The sequence below is a fragment of the Asterias amurensis genome, chromosome 17 (assembly GCF_032118995.1).
Source record: "Asterias amurensis chromosome 17, ASM3211899v1".
Lineage (NCBI taxonomy): Eukaryota > Metazoa > Echinodermata > Asteroidea > Forcipulatida > Asteriidae > Asterias > Asterias amurensis.
Window position 1 is genome coordinate 3,833,836 of NC_092664.1, and position 23,101 is coordinate 3,856,936.

A 23,101-nucleotide genomic window follows, 5' to 3' on the forward strand; every position below is an offset into this window, starting at 1 on the left:
GGCCAATTAAGTTTTGTAAGTTTGTTCATCAAAGTATCCCACAAGAATTTGAAATAGTTGAGTAGAAGGTGTTTATAAATAAATCCCGAGGTGCCACTTTTCGATTGGCGTAGAAATATTTTAACTTGGGTTATCAGGCCAAAAAAGGAACAGCTGAAAAGTGTCAACTTCTCGAACGTCTGCTCAAGTGGAACATCATTTCGGCATTTTATTCTGGCACCGGTAATTTCTATCAACCCACCTTGTTCCAGGTTTTACTTCTTTCATCATAGAAGAGAGTTTGGGTGAGTTTTTGTATTTCATATTGATCTTATTGGCTAAACTTAGGAATGCAAATAATTTTATGTCTTCATAAACAAAATGGCGAACGTTGTCTGCACACTGCTGTTGTGGTCTGTCATGGGCCCGGGGGCGGGGAAGGGGGGGGGGTGGTTATTGGTCGCTGCGGCACCTTGCAAACTCGGCGGAAAAGTTTCCGTATGGCGCCACCACTTTTTCATTCGGTATGAAATAATATAGTATCTAACTTACCTCCGTGCTCAATGAGATCCCTTTTTGTAAAAATGAGCGAAAGGGGCCATATTTTTATATCGTAGGTAGGAGGTCCTGTTTTCGAGGTGTCCCTAAAATCGCGGCAAATCTTTTACCTCTCTGTGCGCGATGTAAACAGTCCCTAGCTAAAAATTGTGTGGTTTTATTTGCCAAGCAAAGAGTCTCCTCTCCCTTGACCAAAACTTAGAAACACGTAAGGCTCCACTGGATATTTGCACTTGTAAATGCAAAAAGTTTGGTATTTTAGGCATTTCTACAAGGTACAAAAATATGTCATAATGTTGAGGCCATATAAAAATATTTGCCCACCGAAAAAGTTTCATCAAACACTATTTCAATTCACAATTCATGATGATCAAATCATGTGACTGAATATTTTGCTGAGCATTCTGGGGAAAAAATACAGAGGCTTAAAGAAGCCATGTGCCTTATATAATTTTCTAATATTTTTGGAGATTTTTTTTTAACCCTCCGATCAATATTATCATTAATATTAAAATTTAAACATCAGCTTGTTGATTCAATTACCACTGTTTACTTATACGCTTCATTATAAATTTTAAGAGAAAAAAAAGGGGAAAAAAATAAATAAAAATCAGATTTGAAAGCCAATGATTCAGGGGTCGAAATTAAGTGTATTTTCATGGTAGTCAGCAGGGCTAGTAACCAATCATTTTTAGTAGCCCTGATGAGATTTTGGTTGCCTGAAAGACACATTATGTCTCGAGTCACGGCTTAAACTTTACAATACACCATAGCACAGTTCTTTGTTGTTTGTAATGATGATTTTTTGCATTGTTTTTCCACTAGCCCGTCGGGCTATCAAACTGGAAAAATCAGTAGCCCGGCTGTAAATCTGGTAGTCCCGGGCTAGCGGGCTAGTGGCAATTTCGACCCCTGTGATTATTCACACTTTTTATTAAATTATTTATTTTTGTTATTTTTTGCAAATTACCATGGTAATTTTAAAATTTCATTAAAAAATATTTTGAATAAAACAAGACAACTGCTGGCTATAGAGTCATACACAGAGTCTCAAAGAACACTTGTAGTCACTGTAGATGTTTCTTCCATGTATGGCTTCACCGGGAAACCATGCTTTCTTGTTTGCCGTGAAAACAGGAAAAACTCAAAACAAATGGGGCCAGTTGAAGTCATCGAAGATCGGTGTGTAGTGTGAACATTTCAATGTCCATCAAGTTTAAATATATGTTTGCATAATTCATATTAACAAAAGAAGGTAATTAGGGCATCGGTTGATATAAGTCATCATTGTTTTTTTCCCAATTCAACGAAAAAGGCATAATAGCGTGAAAACTGGTAAGGGGAGGATAATCCTACCTACCTACCTAGTCATGTGTTTTCAGTAGGAATAGGATAACAGGAAAATTGTTCACAATAAAAAACTAAATGTTTTTTTTCTAATCATCTATCCAATTTTTTAACAATAACACTTACTACACTTCATCACGTGTTGAAATTTTTAAAGTTTTGGTTTTACGTTGCGAGAGACAGTCCGCCATTAATAACAGTGCTGCATGCACGACATTGGAGCAACGTCACATGTTTTCACACCTTTCATTGGTTGGTATTTTATTGAATATTCAGAAGCTAGTTTGGCAAGCAAAATAAATCAAAAATATTATTCAATTACTACTAAACAAATTTAATTATCGTAGCGTCATACGTTATCGACCCTCATATGTTTTCGGTCCCCAACTTTGATTCCCGTTTACCGCGAGATTGTGCAAGCTGCAAGGTGACAGAAGCTATGCAGTTTACTCACAGTCTGTATTTTCATCAGGCTTAATCATGCTGAGAAAAAAGTTTCCTGTCGTTGGTAATGCTCAAACATTTATAAAATGATTGATTTTTGGTACTAATCACTAAGTGCATTATTATGCCAACATTCAAATGAGTCAAAGAAACATCATCCAACCTCGAAAGTTCAACACAAAATTACTATCTGCTAGATTGAGTTTCATTCTGCTTTAGTCACTAGATGAATCACGTGAGGTGGTTACTATTTGGGATTCTATGGTGTGCCAATATGGGGAAAATATAAAAATATTTTAAGTGAAAATGACAAAAATAATTTTTTATTTATTTGCTGCATACTGACTGGGCACCAAGGCATTTTCTCTTCGATACAGGGCACCCTTTAAAGAAATTGTAAACTGCTACTTCAGGGGCACCAAGGCAATGACCAGAGGCCATGGAGGCAATCGCCTATCGTTGCCTCTGTGAAGTATCAGGTTTGGACTTTTTTGCGCTGTTTCTATTTTAACAACTAAGCAAATATTTCGCCTGTGAAAATGTCAGTTAAGTTTGGTGCACGCTTACTGAGAAAGCACTGAGCAAAAAAACCTGCATGTTCCTCTGTGGTTGTGGACGCCAGACGATTCAGGATCGGAAAGAAGACAATTTTTGTCATTGCGTAATTGGTAAAAAGGAAACCATACACAGCGGCGGCCAACAGATCAAAAAGGCACGGCAGCTGGTGTGAGGGGGTGAGTTTTTCGATGGGACATCCACGGCCATGGTCACGCCCAGTGCTGGTCGCACCATGTGTTGCCGCCAGATGCAAGCAAAAAATAGGCTAGTGTTTTTTGTTTTAATCAAACGTAACAAGTCTTGTTTCCGGTTTAGTTTCAATCCGGTTGGAAACTAAATTACCTGTCAGCGCACAGGCTTATAGGAAGACATCTGCGTTAACAATGCAAAGGTCATGGATTTGAATCTCACTCGAGTGATTTTACTGTGTTTTCCACCCTGAGTAAAAGTACTGAGTAAAAACAAATTAAAGAAAATTATACCCTGGAATGAAATAAAAAATGCCCTTAATTGTTCTACTGTCTGTTTCAACATAGATCATGAAACAGTGGTTTAATTAACATGATTGATAAGTAGCTTTCTTTTTATTAAGTGTTCCTACAGAAGCGCAAACACCTGAGCCTAGTTTTATTTCAAGTAGAGATTCCAGAATACTGCATATCAAGTGTCTTTGCTAAGCAACGAATGAGTGTGGCACCAGTAAACTTTCAATTGTTCGATTTTTTTTCATGAGAGTATAGTACTAAATGTGTGAGGGTGCTCCTGCAAAATTTATCTTTGACTTTATAAACCCAGTTCTGACAGTACAAACAGTTTCTCAAACCATTGCATTACTGCTTGAAATGATTGTAGCTTAACTGCCATCGCATGATCAAATTCTCCCTACTTTAGTCTGGTTTTCGATTATTTCTCTTATGATTACAAACCCTGAAACATCTACATGTATTAAGGCCTACACTATGTACAATGTAGTTACCCTTGGTTAGTAAAATATTCCTCCCTTTTTCCCCAAGAACCAAGTATCATCCTGCTGCCAATAATAAAGTAGGTCAACACAATATCGTAGTAGAGAGACCTTCAAGACCAATATGACTAATGACACATAAGAGCCATAGAAACGCAGTCGCGGCTTCAAGGTTTATTTGGTTTATTAGCACAATAAAGTTCTCACTGGAGTAATATTTACTGAACAGCAATTCTTCTAAAATTTTGCCATCAGAAATTTAAATTTAGATTGTATTGAATCGCTCTATTTTGTTTTCATTTGTGCATCATTGTGATAATGTCTTGCTGTGCCACATTCTGTGGTTTGGAAAATAATGTTACTTTTTATCTTTCTCCAAAAATATAAATGCATCTCAGTACAAAGGAAGCTTCAAATAAATACATTATGATTAAGAAAATCAGTCATGGCATTATTTTTTACTTTTATCTGATTTCGGATTTTTCCCTATAGACAAATCAGCAAAAAGATGTAATTAATAGTCTGAAAAAAGTCTTGAAAAGCCAACACATGTTTCATGTTTAGGTCAGCCCTCGTAATCAACAGAATTCTCCAATATTTTTCACTAGGGAAAAATGTCACTCATTGAGATCAGAAGTTAAATAAATAGTAACAACAGCAATTAATATGTTGTGCTTGTTTGTATTAACGAGGGAGACAAGGTAGCTATTGGTAAATTGAACAGAATAAAATAAACTGTTTTTTTTCATCAATCTTAACTATTCTTAGGATATTGTTGATCTTGCATTGTCTGATAATTTAAAGCTATTCTATAAACGAAATCACCAGCCCTGGTTAATTCATAGTCTTCATAAAAGGAAAATATTCAGCTTCTCTTTGTGATTGCAACATCAATTTAGCCACAAGGTCACGCTCACAGCACAGCTATTTAGAACTAGGTCGGTGTGTACGAGTCTTGAAAGAAAAAGTCAGCGTGGAAACGTGTATTATTGGCCAATTAATGACGCCGCTGCAGCGCTTGTGTGGTTACTACACACCTTCCCTTATCATAACAGTTCACCAAACACGAACAATAAGTCATTGGTAACAAACTGCCAGGGGCAAATTGATCTAATTTCCATGGCATCTACACTGTACAATAGTGGAAAGTGTTTAAAGAGACTAGTTGGTATCGTATCAGTTTCTGAATTTAAGTCCCTTGATACAAATGCAAAGCAAAAATAACAATAATAATTTTTAAAAAATAGTTGGAAAAAGTGTATGTAAATTGTTGGTAGGCCTACCTGGCTGATAGGCCCTGAGGTGTCATTATCCCAGTGACAATATTTTTGTTTTCTTTGAATTAATGACCACTTACAATTTGCCAATTTGTTTTCTTACAATACCTGAAAATTAAAATAGGCCTACCTGAAATTAAACCTACAAATTTTCTCAATTCTGCACAAAATAGACAACCAAATTTAAATCTAGTTTATTCTTGCTTAAAATCTTGAACTTGTGAGTAAATGTACTGTTGACACCAAATACTTCATAATTATAACAATAATTTCAGATTTATATTGCGCCGTTACTTAAACTTAAATTGGACAGTCACCAAAAGTCAACAATATAGCTTTGGTGTAATTGCAAAAGTGACCTTGCAGTGATGTTTTTATCGTCATTGCCACACCCATATTTATTTTGGTAACCATGGCAGAGTCTCTGGTTACCATGGCTCCTGCATCCATACATAAGGAGCGGCATACCAAAACTTGGTTGGATTTTAGTAGAGAGTTGAGTTTATGAGAGTCGACAAGCTCATGAGCTAGCTGGCATCTACTTCATGAATGTTTCCGTCATGTCCAAAATATGGCTTTAATGACACCGCTGTTTAAAGTTCTACTGGTATCGTCATTATGTTTTAAAGGTAAGTCTACTGCAGCATAAAATACAATGTAGTTTGCTATAATTATATCAAAATTATCAAATTTGTTTTCTATTTAGTTAATGAGTAGGCCTTACTTTTATAGAGAAACCAATTTGTTGTGGATGCTTTTTCAGACAACCTGTCGCTTTGAAGCCAATACAAAAACCTAGGGTCACATGGGGCCAGACCCATTTGTGGGTCGGAATTCTAGTTAACTATTTCCAGTCTGACCCAGAAACTGAATCTACATGGATTTCAACTTGGATGATGTTCCGTTTTAACCAATTTTTCTGGTTTATTTTATATTGTGATGCAGAGATGGCTCAGGCCCCAGTGGACCTAAAGCTTGTATATCAACTTAAAAAGGCATATTGGCTTTTGGCTATTTGGGCATTAAACTTGATTGTTAAAATAACTGTAAAGTGAATTAACAATGATTTTTGTTTGTCTGTACTTTTTAATTTCAAAGAAAATTATGAAAAATCAACAGGCAAGTTTCTGAGCACAGATGTTTTGGCACAGATACTTTAGGTCTCTTTAAACTCAGCACATTTACTTATCTCCAATTTCAAAATAATAAGTTGCATATCCTTGCAGATTATTGCTAAAATGTATTAATTAAAACGCAATCATTCTTCAGTCTTTTAGTTCGTTTTGCATTGTTGTGTATCCTGCCAAAAAGTAAAAACAACTCAAACACCCTTCAGAGATGTTAGTTTGAATGGACCCTGCCATGATTATCTTTTAAATTTATTTACTTTGAAGGTACATGTACTGACACCAACTTCAGTTATACATACCACATGCTGTTTTGCTTTCAGTTCAAGCCCACGTTTGCTACATTGGTCAAGAACCATCAGCTGGAAAGGGATATCACTGGTACATTGAGCAGAGTAACCCGTGTGAATGTACAGAGTTTCGACTGGGTGGATTGAACATCAAACCACAACCTCGTCCTAGCGGAGTGGATGGTATCTATTACATCCCATTCAAAACGAACAAAGAGAAGATTCGTCAAGTGCTTGGATGCGAGAATGGTAAGCTTCATTCATGTGAATAACTCTCAATATCCAAAGGTTTCCCACATTGTTGTATTTCTTACATAACTTAACTTTAAAGGGGTTTACTTTGACCTTGAGCATTAACTTTATTGATGGACTTTACAGATTCGACTACCAGTTTTTTCGTTCATTCATGGGTACAAACTAGCTTGGGTACAATCTAATGAATAGGATTCCAAAGTCTGTGATTGAAGATTATAACACCCCTTACAAATATTCTGCCTTTTCATTGGTCTAGAGCGTGTCACATGATATGTCTTAGTTTTACTAGAAACGGTGGCCGTGTGATAGTGCATCGTTTGCCGTGTGATAGTCCGACGACTATCACACGGCATGCAGTAATACCAAGACGTCTTTTTACCCACCTTGAACCCATCCAGTTGTGGTGTATCTGAAACGCGCGACAAACGTTACGTGTACAAGGATGATAATAGTCTAGTGGGGTGTTATAAAACAAATATTGACTGCTTTACTCGTGCTATGGTTAAAACTACGACTCCCTAGGTGATCCCCTGACCGTTCCATTTGCCCTCGGCTGTGCCTCGTGAAAATAAAACGCTCCTAGGATCACTTCGGGAGTCGAAGTTTTAACCATAGCACTCGAAGCAGTCAATATTTGTACATTATCAGTACCAGGGTTAAAAGGCACTGTTGCAGGTAGTACACCATAAGGGACTTTTCGTTTTCGACGACGGATGGTTCTGCGACGGTAAAGATGACATTTGGCGTCATCTGCGCATGCGTCGGCTTTGAGGACGGTCGTCCCTCAATTTCTACGACAGTACTTGGGATGAATCTTCATTGTGCTGAAAACGACAACGTTTAGCTGAACAACCGTCGCAGAACCATCCGTCGTCGAAAACGAAAAGTCCCTATTATTGACTATTTGGAAGGGGAAAACACATTAACAGATTGGAACCAAGTATACTGAAAAGACAGTAAGGTTTTACTCAACCAGTTTTTCAAACTCAACAATTGACTTTAGTTTGATTGAGACTATTTTCATTGAATTTCAGCAAGCATAGAAGTAGATGAACCACCATGTGACAGCTTCACTTCAAGTTGGGGTGTCATGGAGAAAGTATCAAAGCTGGTACTACCAATGGAAATGGAACTAACTATAGATGGGCAAAAAGGTGTGACTCTATACTTCGCTACCAACACTCCGACAAAAGAAGACAGCAAATTCACAGTGGGTAAGTGTTACTTCAAAAAAGTGTAAACATGGTAAACATCTTTGTACATTGAGGGCATTTTACAGGCAGGGTGGAGGCAATAAGCTGCATAGCATGCAAAAGGAACCCTTTAGTGTGGCACAAGGGAACTTGTTGTCTTACCCTGTCCTTTATTTGAATAAAAATAATAATAGAAGTTTGCCATGGCTTTAACTTGTCTTAAATGGGCAAAGCGATTTCTAACTCTTAAGGAAACTTTTATGAGGAAGGGGCACAGCAATTTCTAACTCGTTAGGGAACTTTATAAGGAAAATTTAAATTTTTATTTCAACTTTGCAAAGGGCACCACAGCAAAAGCACGGGGCACCATGGCAATTGCTGTTGGTTTTTTTAAAGCCTGGTTTTCTTTTTTGGCTTGTTTATTTGTTTTTTTATTTCTAATATAAAAGTTGTTGATTTCCGTAGATTTTCTTGCAAATCAAGATTTGAACTGTAAAAAATAACTTGTAACATTTTAATGTTACAATATTTTCAAACAGCTTTTGTGTATTTTTTTCTTCTTCTTGAAAGACATGGACCAAGGACATTCATCCATCTATTATAACCCACATGGCACCTGGGTTCGACAGGGATCGACTTCATCCTGGAGCTTCTTTGGGTCAGCAGTCATGATAAGATTTGATGGAATGAGCAACAGTGCTGGGCTGAAAGGGATTCCTGAATCATACATCACATACAATTCAAGTATCCTGTCTTACAGGAGCGAAGAGTGGTTCATTGGCTTCTATAGTATCTCAGAAGGTACAGTTTGGTCGATCTATAAACCATGTGATTTATTCAATTAAACTAAGATAGCCACTGGGTTTGGCACAACTGGAAATGTTCTATTTCAAGTAAATCTACAACAATGTTTACATAATGAGAAACCACGCACTTACACTTCAGAATGGTGTGTATTAAAAAAACACCCATATTTATTGAATATTTCTTTTTCATAACTATTTAAAATAACTATTTACACTTAAAATGAAGGCAATTGCAACATTTTGGGTTTATATAAAATAATGATCGATGTTTAAGGAAGTTATTTATTGGGAAAATTATATTCTTATATCATGTATTAAAGTAAAATCCTGATTTTGGGGGTTGAACAAAGAATTGACTAGAGTGGGATTCGAACCAACGACCTCCGGATTAACGTGCCGGCGCTCTACCAACTGACCTATCTAGCCCTATATTGGCGGTGTCCCTATTTTGTCAATATCTTTGTTCGGGGTGCCAGTCAGAAGCCATACAACCGTTAACTGCCGTGTAGCCAGGGATCACACCCAAATTACGATACAACCTGGGAAATGGCAGCTAGGGGATCACCTGAAAGTAAAATCCTGCATATAAATCTCAAGCTTTTTTTTTAGATATCATTGACACAGTGGTTGTTAAGTAACAATGAGGGAGCTGCTGCACCAATGGTTTCCAAAATTTTTTGTAAAGAATAGACATACACAAATTGAGTACCCGTGATGGTGACTGTGTGCAGAAATGTGTTAATTTAATTTTAAATATCTCCTATATTTAAAATTCTTCTACTTCAGTGTTTAAATTATACTATATGGTGGTTAATACAATAATTTGATATTTTCTGTTAATCAACACAGTTCTAAACCTAAACTTATTTTACTGATTTCAATTTGTGTACTTGTAATTGTGTTCATTGAACTAGATGTCATTGTACTTACACCATGTATGTCAATGTATGAATAAATAAAAACTGGACATCATAAATTGTGTTTTCCTGAGTGCTATGATTGTTTATAGTTCCAAGGTGTCAGAAACATTCACTAAATCACATTATCTCGTTAGGTGGAATAATAAATGATTGTTTGAATAAAGATGAACAAGACTTGTAAGTACTTGTAAATTTTTATCAATGTACTTATAGATGTGATAAAAGAATCGTGTATAAACAAGAAGGAAAGAAATGACAACTAAATAAAAAGAAGTTTTGAACACAAAGCGATATGTTCCAAGAAACTGGTCCCCCTTGGTTAAGGCAACTACAAAGATTGTGGCTTCATGGCCAAGTTCATACAATTTTCCTGGGCATCAAGGCACTAGAACACTGCTTGCTGCCATACAAATCATGTCCAGCAATATATCCAGCAAAAGTTGTTGCTACCTTCGGCGGAAAAAGCAAAGAAGTGATAGCATCTCTGCTTTGTAATGAATGTTAGTTGAAGCATAAAGGAATGGGTTAATCGCTGAGTTTGCAAACATAAGATATGACATTGACCACAGCAAGTCAAAGCTGACATAGTCCCCACCATTGAGGGCGTTTATAAATATAATGATAAACCAGGGGCACCAACATATGATGAATGCCCCAGTCATTAGGCCGAGCATGATGGCTGACTTGCGGTAGGCTTGCGGACCGGGCTGCCTCGGTGAGGCAGCGCCGTTTGAGGTTGGCTGACGAAGGCTGGAGTCCCTCAGGTCAGCATCCGATGTTGTCTTGTTTCTCTTGCTGTTCCTGCATTCAATTGATATCGTCCCTGATTCAGTGCGTTGACGCTGTAGCAGCATCTTTCTGATTTTGATGAACACTAGTATGTTAAACGTCGCAAGCAACCCAGCTGGAAGGACAAACTCAAAGGCAAATGTTATAAAGGCATATGGTATAGAGAATATTCCTTCCGACTCACATGTGGTCGAGTAGTTCACCTGCTGCTCCCCAGAAAACACCTCCCAACCGACATCTATTACAGACACGAAGGTATATGTGGCGAAAATCGTACCAGCTATAACAGCTAGTGCGCGCTTCTTTGATTGGTTGTGGATGTAAACCAACGGGGCTCTCACCCACAGATAGCGGTCCCAGCTAATGAGCACCAAGGCGAAGCTGGACAGGACTGTACAGGCGAACACCAGGAGTAACCAGATTTTACAGACGACCTTACCGAACGGCCAGTAGCCGTAGTACACAGAAACGTTATTGATGGGCATCACGACTGCACCAACTAGTAGGTCAGCTACAGAGAGGTTCAGGATGAAGTAGTTTGACACTTTCTTGCGGATTTTCTTGGACATAAAGAAAGCCATGATGGCTAGGGTGTTAGCTACGGTGGCAATTGAAGCCTCCAGCCACATTGCTATGATAATGGCCAGGAAACAGTTCGGGCAGTCGGCCCGGATGGTTGAGGGGACTTGTCCAGATGACATTTCTATAAAAAAATATAAAAAAATAACACATTTAAAACCCACACAACTCTGGGTTAACTTATACACTCCGTGGAAATTCCTTTATGCACTTTTTTTCTGTAAATTTTTCAAAGATCAAAATGTATGATGTTTTCTATTAGATGTATGACCAAATAAACATTGATGTACATAATATAAGAGCAAACCCATCTATAAGAGGAAAGCCATATGGAAGAAACTTGAATTGCACTACACTGTATAAACACAGGCATTGACTCCCAAAATTACCCATAAATGAGTCAAACTAACTAAAATCCAACTTAAAATCCCATTTAACAGTTTCCATGTTAACTCTGACTTGGGAGTTTTTAGACTGTAGGTCGTGTGTACTTAGTTTTTATTACTCAGTGCACCACCATGTTAAACCATATACCATAGCGCACATGTTTTTGCCCTCCCAATGCACTCTTGGCGAAGAAAATAAAATAAAATCTTCACAATAACAAGAGTGGGTCCGGGCTTATGTTCTAATGAGAAGGAACAAGTTTGAATCAAATTGAAGTACATATGTGTACTGGGGCAGATGAGATGGAAGTCCAACTTCCTCATTCTAGAGAAGATCTCATCAAGTGCTAGGCCAATGAGCTCACCAAACAGCATGGATCAAGTTTGAACCATATTGAAACACTGAGGCAGTTAGAGATGGTAGTGCACCTTCCTCCATGGTCTCAGTCTTTTTAGGGACTGTATGTTTAATTAGGCTCTTTATGTTAAAAGTGAGAAAACCCCAGTTTATGGTGTTATTATTTATACGGTACCATGTTATTTTGATCTGCAGGATAGCTTGGATGAGAACACCCTGTACAATGACATTGTGGAGTGCTGTAACAACTCTGTATACTTCTTGTGTTGCAGACTCGCTTTCCATAAGGTAAGATTGTTTTCTGAGCCATAAAATTGTTCATATTTCTGAATAACATGTTTGCATTACCTGGGAGGAATGCTGACAATGTATGGAGTAAGGGCTAGGTAACTAGACAAAGTAGGCACTGTGGTAGACACTAGAATAAAACAATCTCTTTACAGAAAATGTGGTAATGTACACACACACGTGTGTAAAAACCTGCTAAGTAGCGATGGATTTTGGATTTAGCGATCGATTTTGGCGTTTGCCCCTGGCCTTGAACTTGCCCTGGTCTTGGCCTAGGTGCCCCTTCAAAAGTATCCCATAATACTTCAATATTTTCCAATGGACTCTGTAGGAGTGCACTGTTTGGTCTTGATGTACAGACAATGCCAAAACCATATAATGCCCTAGTGTGCCCACCTGTTTTCAAAATGGCTAATATTGGTACAAGATCTTGGCAGGTCATTCAACTTGTAATGTTAAATAGAATGTTTGTCAGGAGCTTCTCTTATTTATTAAGACTGTGAGCTGAAGATTCTGTCACTCAATTAGATTTTCTTATATCACGATGCTGTGCGGTCACACTCTGTTTTGTACAGTGCACCATTGTCATTCAGTCTGAGTAACGCCCCAGATCTCTTTTGCTAATACTGACTCACTGATGGGGTGTGCTGTCACTTTCTTGTTGATTATTGTCTTCATACCCAAGGCTCACAAGTCACTATTCAAGCTTATCACAATCTGGACCTTTTTGTTGGTTTTTAGTCTTTTTGTCCAACATTACTGCACTAACAACATCGTACAAGTCTTCTAGTCTAACCTCAATCTCAAACTTCTTGACCCCAACAGTTGATGTTGTTATGTTTGACTTTGGCAAGAAGGGAACTACCAGACTGATGATGAAATATATGAAGATGCGAAGTGTGAGGAGACAAAAGTTCATCACAAAATAGATGAGGTAAACTTATGCATAGTTAATGCTCATTTTGTTAAAATAAAGTTTAAAGGTAGTTTCTGCTAAAACCACACACACAGAAGGATTTTTATGGCATCAGTGAGACAAGGTCATAATTACTGCATGAATGCATACATTTAAAATTGTAAAACCAACTTTAATATTAATGATACACTAGTTCTTATAAATAATATAATAATAATAAAAATCGGTTTTTATATAGCACTTTATACGCCCCTCAAAGGGCTTCCAACATTATTACTCCTGATCACTGGGCCTTTTCATTCCTTGAACCATCTCAGCTCCCTGAGGAGTGTACAGCTCAAGTGCTGCCAAATATGTCGCGCACTAAGCTAAATCAATCACAAGAACCATCTCTTCCCTCACATGTACCCATTTACCCCTGGGTGGAGAGAAGCAATTACAGTTAAGTGTAATCTTGCTCAGGGACACAAGTGTCATGACCGGGGTTTGAACCCACGTTCTGCTGAACAGAAACAGCAGAGCTTGAGTTCGGTGCTCTTCCCGTTGGCCACGACACCCCCCATAATGCACCTTTTTACAATGACTGAATGCGCTTTACATTAGTGCCCTGGTCATTGGGCCAATACTATTCCCTTTATTATTTCTCAGCTTCCTGGGGAGGGATGCCGTCCAGAGGCTTTTTCACACACAATATCAACCTCTTCCCTGGCAGATCCTCATTTATACCCCTGGGTAAAGAGAAGCAATTATAGTGAAGCATCTTGCTCTAGGAAACAAGTATCACAACCAGGATCTTTAAAATTGTATCAGTTTTTCTGAAGCTGTAATGCAGTATCCTTCAGTTTTTAAAGTATTGCATTTTTTTGCTAACTTTTTCATTAATTCATGCTTTCTATTGTTTGCAGGCTGACAGAAATGTTGTCAAGAGCGAAAACGATTGCCATGTCGTCGGGGAACTAAGCAGGGTTGTGGGCTGTGGTGCCTGGGATACTTCATTGGCTGCAGCCAGAAGTGCAGCGAGGTGGCTGAGATGATTGCTGTAGTTTGTGGAGAGGAGAACTCCGAGAGTAAAACCATGGCCTATGACAACAAGGGGCTTCAGTCTGTGACTTGAACCTTGAGGAAGCTGCTCATGCATTGTCCAATATAATGACATTGTCACCAGAAACTGAATCCCAACAATCTCAACCAAGGTTGATAATGTGGACGCCTCTGATATTGCAGTAGCAGCTGTGGCGGTGTACCACTAACCCCCAAAGTACTCCATAGCCATTGCTCAGAAAGCTGCTGTAGCTGAGAAGGCCACTGCAGCAACATGTAGTGGTCTTTTGGCAGGTGTTGCTGCAGTTGCTGGCGTTGCATCAGGCTGCTCAGAATGACGACAAAACACCACATGATGAGGATACTAAAGATAACCATGAAGCCTGCAACATGACAATGGTAGTCCAGTCAAACAGGATCCCAAGGAGAACACCATCCCCTTTATCAGCGTGCAAGGTAATCATACACTACGAAAAGAAAACGTTGTCAAACAAGACGCTGTTTTCAGATATGATTTAATTACTTGAATGAAGCATTTGATCAAAGTATTTACCACCATGTCTTCAACCCTTGAACAAATGCTTGAACACAGAGCTACTGTCTGCCACACTCATCATTTTGGGAGTATTGCATATACAAGTTATGGTAAGCGTGTTAAAGGCACTGGACACTATTGGAAGACCTGTCTTCTCATACTTGATGTATCTCAACATATGCATAAAATAACAACCCTGTGCAAATTTGAGCTTAATTGGTCGTTGTAGTTGTGAGAAGGAAAAAACACTTGTGTCACACGAAGTTGTGTGCTTTTAGATGCTTGATTTTGAGACCTCAAAATCTAATTCTGAGTTCTCAAAAACAATCTTGTGGAAGATTACTTCTCTCACAAAAACAACATTACTTCAGAGGGAGTCGTTTCTCACAATGTTTTATATTATCAACAGCTCTACATTGCTCGTTACCAAGTAAGGTTTTATGCTAATAATTATTTTGAGTAATTACCAATAGTGTCCACTGCCTTCAATGCCACATTGCTAAAATGTGTAGTACATTGTGTAACCCCTCAGGACATTGACTACAAAAAGGCACAACTAAGATTTATTGTGATAAACATCAGGTACAAAATTTGGTCAATAAGGAAACTTTAAGGATGTCAAATTAAAATAACCAACAATCAAAAATGTATTAACTTGTATAGAGCAAAATACTGTTTTATAAAAACACAGTGGTTGATCAAGTTAACAAAGGTATATAAGAAAAATATGTAAACTATAAAATAGCTGATGATCAAAAGCCTTTTTTATTGATACATGTAGCACAATTAATTGTAAATTTATCAATTGTTATTGATTACTGTTGAATTAAATATGACATTACATGCCCCAAACTAGGCAATTCCAGCCAAAACTCAAAACTGAGTTTATTTGCTCCAAAAAGATGTGATTATAAAACATTATTTGTAAAATAAGGCCATGATGTATGCTTTTCTCAGAAGCGCCTAATTTATCCAAGGGGCATTACAGTTATGATTCTATAAATTCACTGGTCTTTGAAATCAAAATTATTTGTGTCATAGATACTTAATTATTTTGCATTTTAGCAACTGGTGCTCCAATTGTTTAACAGCATTTCTGCTATAACAGTTTTATGAAACTGAGCCCAGGGCCCAATTCATAGAGCTTCTAAGCACACAAATTTGCTTTGCATGAAATTTCTTCCTTGATAAAAACTGGATTACCAACCAAATTTCAATGTGACTTTCAGCATAAGCAAACAACAGCTGAATACAAGTAACAAGCCATAGGCCTATGCAACAAATGGAAATTTGGTTGGTATTCCTGTTTTTATCAAGGAAGAAATTTCATGCTAAGCAAATTTTTTTGCTTTGTGAAATTGGGCCCTGGTGTCTATGAAGATACATGAAGGATTAAAGTCAGGGCTGTATTGGACCATGATGTTACTGATAAGTTTCATTTGAGACAATGAAGGACAAACACTGAGTGTTAAAGAAAGTTTAAGCAAGTTTTGTATATAACATGCTAATCATATTGGATCAGCTCTACTACATCAGAAAGTGTCGCTGGTGCTAGCATACTATCAATCTCTTTGAAGTACATATTAAAGCAACCATTATATTCTTCTCTAATTCAAAAGCAGCGAAACCAAAACAAGGCAAACAGGACTCAACGAAATCAGCATTACAACTGCCCTGCTTTTCACTGTTGGGACCCGACTGTCGGAGCAAAATCAATAATGTCCAGATGTCTGTATAAACATGCTCAGGTTGGTCTTAATAAAAAAAAATGTTTTTTGAATAGTTTTGTACCAGGTTTTGTACATAATCGAAGTAATAATAAATAAAATTTGTTTAAAGTAATTGTTTTCTCCCTGGTTTTAATTTTCTCCTTATTTGTTTCTTTTTAAATATTTTTTGCAGGCTTTTTAGTTTGCACAATTTGTTAAAATTTGTTTAGTTTAAGGGTGTTAGTATTGCAATATTATTGTTATTATTTTTTATTTTACGTTATTTTTATTTTTTGTTTTTGGTGGGTTTTTTTTCCCTTTTCTTTTTCTATTTGTTACATTTCATTCTCAGTTTTTGTTGTTGAAACTTTTGAGAAATATTTGTATGGGTTCGGGTAGGGTGGTGATAATTTCTGAATTAGAAAAGAAAACTCATCCATAAAACTTCGTTACATTTCATTCTCAGTTTTATAGTTGTGCGCTAAGCAGACGCGCAATCGCGTCTGCGTCACGCACCCATTAGCCGTGTACAAAACAGCGCGATGTTCCCTCATTTTGCCAACCAAAACGTTAGTGCGCACGCGCTACGTGCAATTTACATATTTCATGGGAAGGGTCTATTACCAAAGGTATCTAGTGTCTTTAAGCAGCTTTATGAAATTGAGTCCAAACGAAAGAGTAAATTCAATGAGTAAAAGCTAAACATTTCGGCAGCCCTTGACGTTTTGCTATTATTTTACTTGAAAAAACACGCCCGGGACGCTTGTAATTCTCCCGGGATAACACTCGATTTTTACTTTTTAACGCTTTTTATAATCAACTTTTGAGTGGTTTCTATGGCAACAGTTAAAACTTGCTTGGAATAAAGTACAAATTAATATAAACACGAGTCAATGTGGAGCACATTAAATACGGAGCACAGTCACATAGCATAGGGAACTAGACCCAGCGTTTTGTAGGCACTGTAAACCCAACGTGCCTGCATCCTGTCTGTTAATTTTCGTACAGAATGCAAGGTTTCTGAGCTGACGAAGTGTTAAACTGTGAGGAGAAATATGAACGTAACTTGCTTCAAACCAGATGTTTATATCTCAGTGTGAGTCAAGGAAGGTCCATGGAAGAGAGCAATTGGAGTACATCAGGTACGTGAATTAAATTAAATTTGTAAACATGTGCGCGATCTCAAAAATAACAATATTAAAGGGCACCCTATGGGTGCGTTCGTTTAGCTTCCCTGGGTCGACCCCGATGTGTGGTGGGGTTTTTTTTCAGGACGAACGTGGGTAATTATCTACACACGTTCGTCCTGGGAAAAAAACCGCCACACACCGGGGTCGACTCGGGGGAGCTAAACGAACGCAACCTAGTTTACTTCTGTGGGTCCTTTTTGAAATCATGGCTTGGGTTCTCTATTTGAAAGCCCGTATCGAATGTGCACGTTTTAAAATTAACGATTTAGAACTGGCCGAGCTTTTGAATTTTTTTTCCATAGGAATCATTACAATTTCCTAAAAATTATAAACATTTTAAGCAATTTTGTATAAAAGCTTTAAACACATAAATTTGTCCAATGGTTGGGCTCATGATCTGGTATGCCTTGGTTCATTGTGGACTATCATCTAGTCACAATGTAACGAATTTGTTAAAAACAAATCCCCAGTTAAAGCCATTATCCGTATACCGAGAAGTTGGCAGGCATGGTGTAATGACCCCTAACCCCGCGCCCACCGAAATAATCTAACATTTCGTGTGACTTTTTGTCAAGAAGAAGATGTGATTCAAAAGCATAATGTCCTTTTATAAACCCCTTTAAAATGAATTGCGTCATAAATAATCAGTTCATGACCACAAGTGATTAATCCTACTTTCTTAATATTAAAATTTCAAAAAATTATTTAACGTAAGCCTTTTTTGAAAGCTTCAAATACACTATTTCGTCGTTTGGTATAGTGTGCGCACTCGCTGTTCATCTGCTTTAAACGCTGTCCCAAACAAATTAATTTGTCAACGAAACCAACTTATCAGTTTGTGATTATCAACTTGTGATTCGTATTTTATTAAGAGAAGGGTGAAAGTAATATCTTAGACTGCATTGACATCATTGCAACTTTAGACCTGAATCTTTGGATGTGTTCCCTCTTGAATTACCGCGTAAAGTCGTGACCGTTAAATTTGCATAGCGCCCTCGTTTGGCTCTAGTTAAGGGACTTTTGCCAATGTTCTTTCCAGCTGTGTACATGAAAATTATGGAATCCTATTGAATGACCAATGTGAATTTTTTGTCTTTCTAGTCAATTGATATTTTTGAGGTTCTAGTTATTAATTTATCTTGGAAAACAAATGTATGACCTGATTTGTATTAAGTGACAATCATTGTTCGTGTGCTTAGGGACCATGACTTCGGGACCGTAGTAGACTTGACTCAAGTCCGTCCCATCCCGAACCCCAAAAGACTATTGTTTTGTGATGCTCTGCATTCCCCAACCTGCAGGTTGTTTGTTAATTGGCGCGATATATTAGTGACCTCTCACACGAGAATGGGACTTGAATCAAGTATAGCACCGTAAGACACTAACAGGCTGCCGAGACTTTGAACTGTTACTGGTCCTTCTCTAGATTCTATAGCCATCGAAATCCAACAACGAAGAGTTACCTTACATGCACAAAATAACGACAATTGAGAATTATGTAACACTACATTGGATGGTTTAAGTTGTCATGAATATGCAGTAATTATAGAATTCTGAAAACCCCAAACAAGTACGATCTGGTATGCCTTGGTTCATTGTGAATAAAACCAAGTCACAATATGATGCATTTGAACAATGGTCTGCTTGCTATTTTTTAACAGATTTTCTCAAAGTGTTCCTGCCATGCTAAACTCAGTGTTCCCAATAGCTCTATGTAAACCACTGCCAGTACAAAAAGGATACTTTGGCAGGCCTTGGCATTTTGACCCCTAACCCCGCGCCCACCGAAATAACAAACCCTACTATACTTTTTACGTGTGACTATTTGTCAAGAAAGGAAATAAAACAAACAATATATAAAAATAATACATAAACAACTCTTCGATAAAACCTTTCGAAATGAATTGCGTAATAACCCATAAATTCATGACAACATTAAATCGTACTATCTTATAAGACAAATTACAACAAGGTATAAACTTTCAAAGCAATTTTTGAGAGCCTCAAAGACATTGATGTATATTTTTCTTTAATTTTGTCTTTAAAATAAATGAATCCAAACCGAGGTTGGAAGGGAAAACTACTTGACTCTTATTTTGTTCAGTAATTGACACTTTCATTTGCTGTTAGGGGCCGTGTTCACGTAAAGGGACCGTAACAAACATTTGTGGGCACATTGTCAGGTTGTTGAAACAGCATTTCACCATAGCCAACGAGTATACACATTTCCCGCGGTTCGTAGTATAGCGGGAAATAATTGTCTTATAGGAATTCGAGTAATGCATTGTGCATATCAGGTGGCCATTATGTAAAAGGGGTGAAGAGGGAGGTTTAAAAGGAAGTTACAAAGGGTATTGTAGTCAGTCTAGCAAGCACTTTCACGGCGTACTTCTCGTTAAGTTTAATTACTAAGGAATAAGTAAGGTAATTTATTTAAATTTAATTTTGGCAGCCAAGGTGAGGTCCAACACCTTCACGGAGGGGGAATCCGAATGTCTTTGGGCACAGGTTTCCAGAGTAACTTCTCCTGGAAGTCGTGTTCCCCCAATGATGTGCAAAGTGCAATGTGCAGAGTGCAACATGTGCAGAGTGTAAAATGTGCAAAATGTGCAAAATGTGCAGTGCAAAATGTGCAACATGTGCAGAGTGCAAAATGTGCAGAGTGCAAAAAGTGCAAATGGTGCAGAATGCAAAATGTGCATAGTGCAGGGTGCAGAGTGCAAAGTGCAGGGTGTAAAGTGCAGGGTGCAAAGTGCAAGGTGCAAAGTGCAGAGTGCAGAATGCAAAGTGCAAAGTGCAGAGTGCAAAGTGCAAAGTGCAAAGAAGGTATGGCAGCTTAATGGTATGACGTAAAGTTAATATAATATAATATGTACATACGTATGTTTTCTTATGTTTTCTTATATAATAAAAGAGTAGGCGTCGCTCCTTGTGCTTCGCTAACGCCACAACTGTGTATGGGGAAGAGTTATTATTGTGTATTATGCAGTGAGTGTAGATAAGACGTTACCTTTCATGCACAGTTAGGCCTATATGCATTGTTTGAGAATTATATAATACTACAATGCTTAGTTTCAGTTGTCATGGTTATGTAGTAATCAATCTATAGAATTCCGAAAACCCCAACAAGTAAGCCTATACCCAGATAACATTCATACATTGGGCCAAAGATGGTGTTTGGTCGGCACCGTTAGCGTTGGTATTGTGTTAGCTTTTGGCGTTGGCCCCATGTTGGCACTACGTCGCCACGATCGGCATTGGCACTATGTTTGGTTCTGACATTGGGCCAAGGTTGGCTGTAAGTCGGCAGAATCACGTTGGTTTTACACTGGCGATCAATGTTGAGCCAACGTTGGTTTTTAGTAATTAAACAATATTCGGCATTGTGTTGGTATCCGACGTAGAACCAATGTTGGCTCTAGGTCGGTATTACCACTCTGGTTTTACGTTGGCACGCAATGTTGAGCTAACGTTGGTTATAAGTGGGACATTAATATTGCCATTGTGTTGGTTTTCGACGTAGGACCAATGTTGGCTCTAGATCGGCATTACCACATTGATTTTACGTTGGCACTTAATGTTGAGCCAACGTTGGTTGTAAGTGGGACATCAATATCGGCATTGTGTTGGTTTATATTCGTAGTACAAATGTTGGCTCTAGGTCGGCATTTCCACATTGGTTTTACGGTGGCACTCAATGTCGAGTCAACGTTGGTTATAAGTGGGACATCAATGTCGGCATTGAGTTGGTTTCTGACGTAGGACCAATGTTGGCTCTAGGTCGGCATTACCACGTTGGCACTTAATGTTGAATCAACGTTGGTTTTAAGTGGGACATCAATGTCGGCATTATATTAGTTTCCAACGTAGGACCAATGTTAGCTCTAGGTTGGCATTACCACATTGGTTTTACGTTGGCACTCAATGTTGAGCCAACGTTGGTTATTAGTGGGACATCAATATCAGCATTGTGTTGGTTTCTAAGGTAGGGCCAATGTTGGCTCTAGGTCGGCATTACCACATTGGTGTTTTTGTTGGCGGTCAATGTTGAGCCAACGTTGGTTATTAGTGGGACAGCAATATTGGCCTTCTGTTAGTTTCAAACGTAGGGCCAATGTTGGCTCTAGGTCGGCATTACCACATTGTGTTTTTTTTGGCGGTCAATGTTGAGCCAACGTTGGTTAATAGTGGGACGTCAATATCAGCATTGTGTTGGTTTCCAACGTAGAACCAATGTTGGCTCTAGGTCGGCATTACCAAATTGGTTTTACGTTGGCAATCAATGTTGAGCCAACGTTGGTTTTAAGTGGGACGTCAATATCGGCATTGGGTTGGTTTCCGACGTAGGACCAATGTTGGCTCTAGGTCGGCATTACCACATTGGTTCAACGCCGGCTCTCACTGTCGAGCCAACATAAGTTATTTTGTGGGAAAGCAACAACGGCTTGTGTTGGTGAGGACGTAGGACCATTGTTGGCTCTGGGTTGGCAACATCACCATTGTTTAACGTTTGCGATCAGTGTTGAGAGAATATTGGTAGCATTAAAGCTTATTCATTGGACCAACGATGGTTTTTAGTCCATTACATTTGCCTTGGCAACGATAGCAATTGCCCAACAATGTTGAGGTCGGAATTATGACAGTTTATAGCATTTTTTTGCTACAATTTTTTTACATTAAATTATGGTTTATTTATTTTAAAATTTTATCGCAGCATACCGCTGAAAACATATTTCAAAATCTTTAAAAATATTACAATAATTAATTAACTAGACATTAGGTGTTTGTGCACAAGCATTATAGTTGGTCTGATTTCAAGAAATAACAGTTTGGGTCTTTGCCCAAAACTGAAAAAAAAGTTGAAAATCGGTTGTGTAGTTCTTGAGTTATGGCCCCACTTCCGGTCAACATGGGATCAAGATTACCCAAGGCTAATCTCCAATGCCAAAGGAGTCTCCCAGCAAACATCTGTATTGGCTCGATACTGGCATTTCGTTTGAAACATTGGCAATTAATCGGCCCAGTACAGTTGTCATAAATGCTGGCACAATTCTTTATTGGACCATTACAGTCATGTCACTATTGACCCAGAATCAGCCCGTTATCTGGCCAGATGGCCCACTGCTGGCAGAAGGCTGGCCTAGTACTCTTTGCATAGGCCCAATAACGCTCGCGCCGATGCTGGCACCTCTGTTTTGGGCCATTATAACATGGCACTATTTGGCCCAGAATTGGCCAGCTACTGGCCAGATAATGCCACAGCTGGCAGAAAGTTGGCCAAAATACTTTTTGCACAGTAACAGTTGCCATAACTCACCCAGTAGGCTTACAGGCCCAATAACGTTCATGATGAGTTCATGCGGGCACTTCTGTATTGGGCCAACACAGTTTGCCACTAACAGTAAACAGATGTCAGAAAGTAAAACTTTCATTATCAGACGAAAATTCAACCAGCATTTTAAAAATGCAAAAAGTACATCAAATATATTAAATTTAAATGAAATTACTTTGCAATAAAAAAGTCCATTACAATAAAGTGTAGTTGTCCATGATAAAAAAAAAAATACAAAAAATAAAGAAAAAAAACCAGCA

The 23,101-nt window shown here is 38.1% G+C and overlaps 1 protein-coding gene and 1 long non-coding RNA gene across 3 annotated transcripts in view; one reads left to right on the forward strand and one right to left on the reverse strand.

Moving 5' to 3' along the window:
• Positions 1-16,417, forward strand: LOC139949981 (uncharacterized). Its single transcript, XR_011787601.1, has 5 exons — positions 1-284; positions 12,026-12,118; positions 12,944-13,052; positions 13,940-14,531; positions 16,230-16,417. It is a non-coding gene; the product is annotated as an uncharacterized lncRNA (long non-coding RNA).
• Positions 8,577-23,101, reverse strand: part of LOC139949977 (alpha-1A adrenergic receptor-like) — a 19,785-nt gene continuing 5,260 nt past the window's right edge. The window contains exons 1-2 of one of the 2 annotated variants that reach the window (XM_071948589.1): positions 13,906-14,046; positions 8,577-11,210 (exon numbers count right to left, since the gene is read on the reverse strand). In XM_071948589.1, the coding sequence (XP_071804690.1) occupies positions 10,165-11,208 (1,044 nt within the window). In that variant the 5' untranslated portion in view covers positions 11,209-11,210; positions 13,906-14,046 and the 3' untranslated portion in view covers positions 8,577-10,164. Of the gene's footprint in view, positions 11,211-13,905; positions 14,047-23,101 lie in introns of those variants that run through there. The other variant, XM_071948588.1, reaches the window with a different exon arrangement.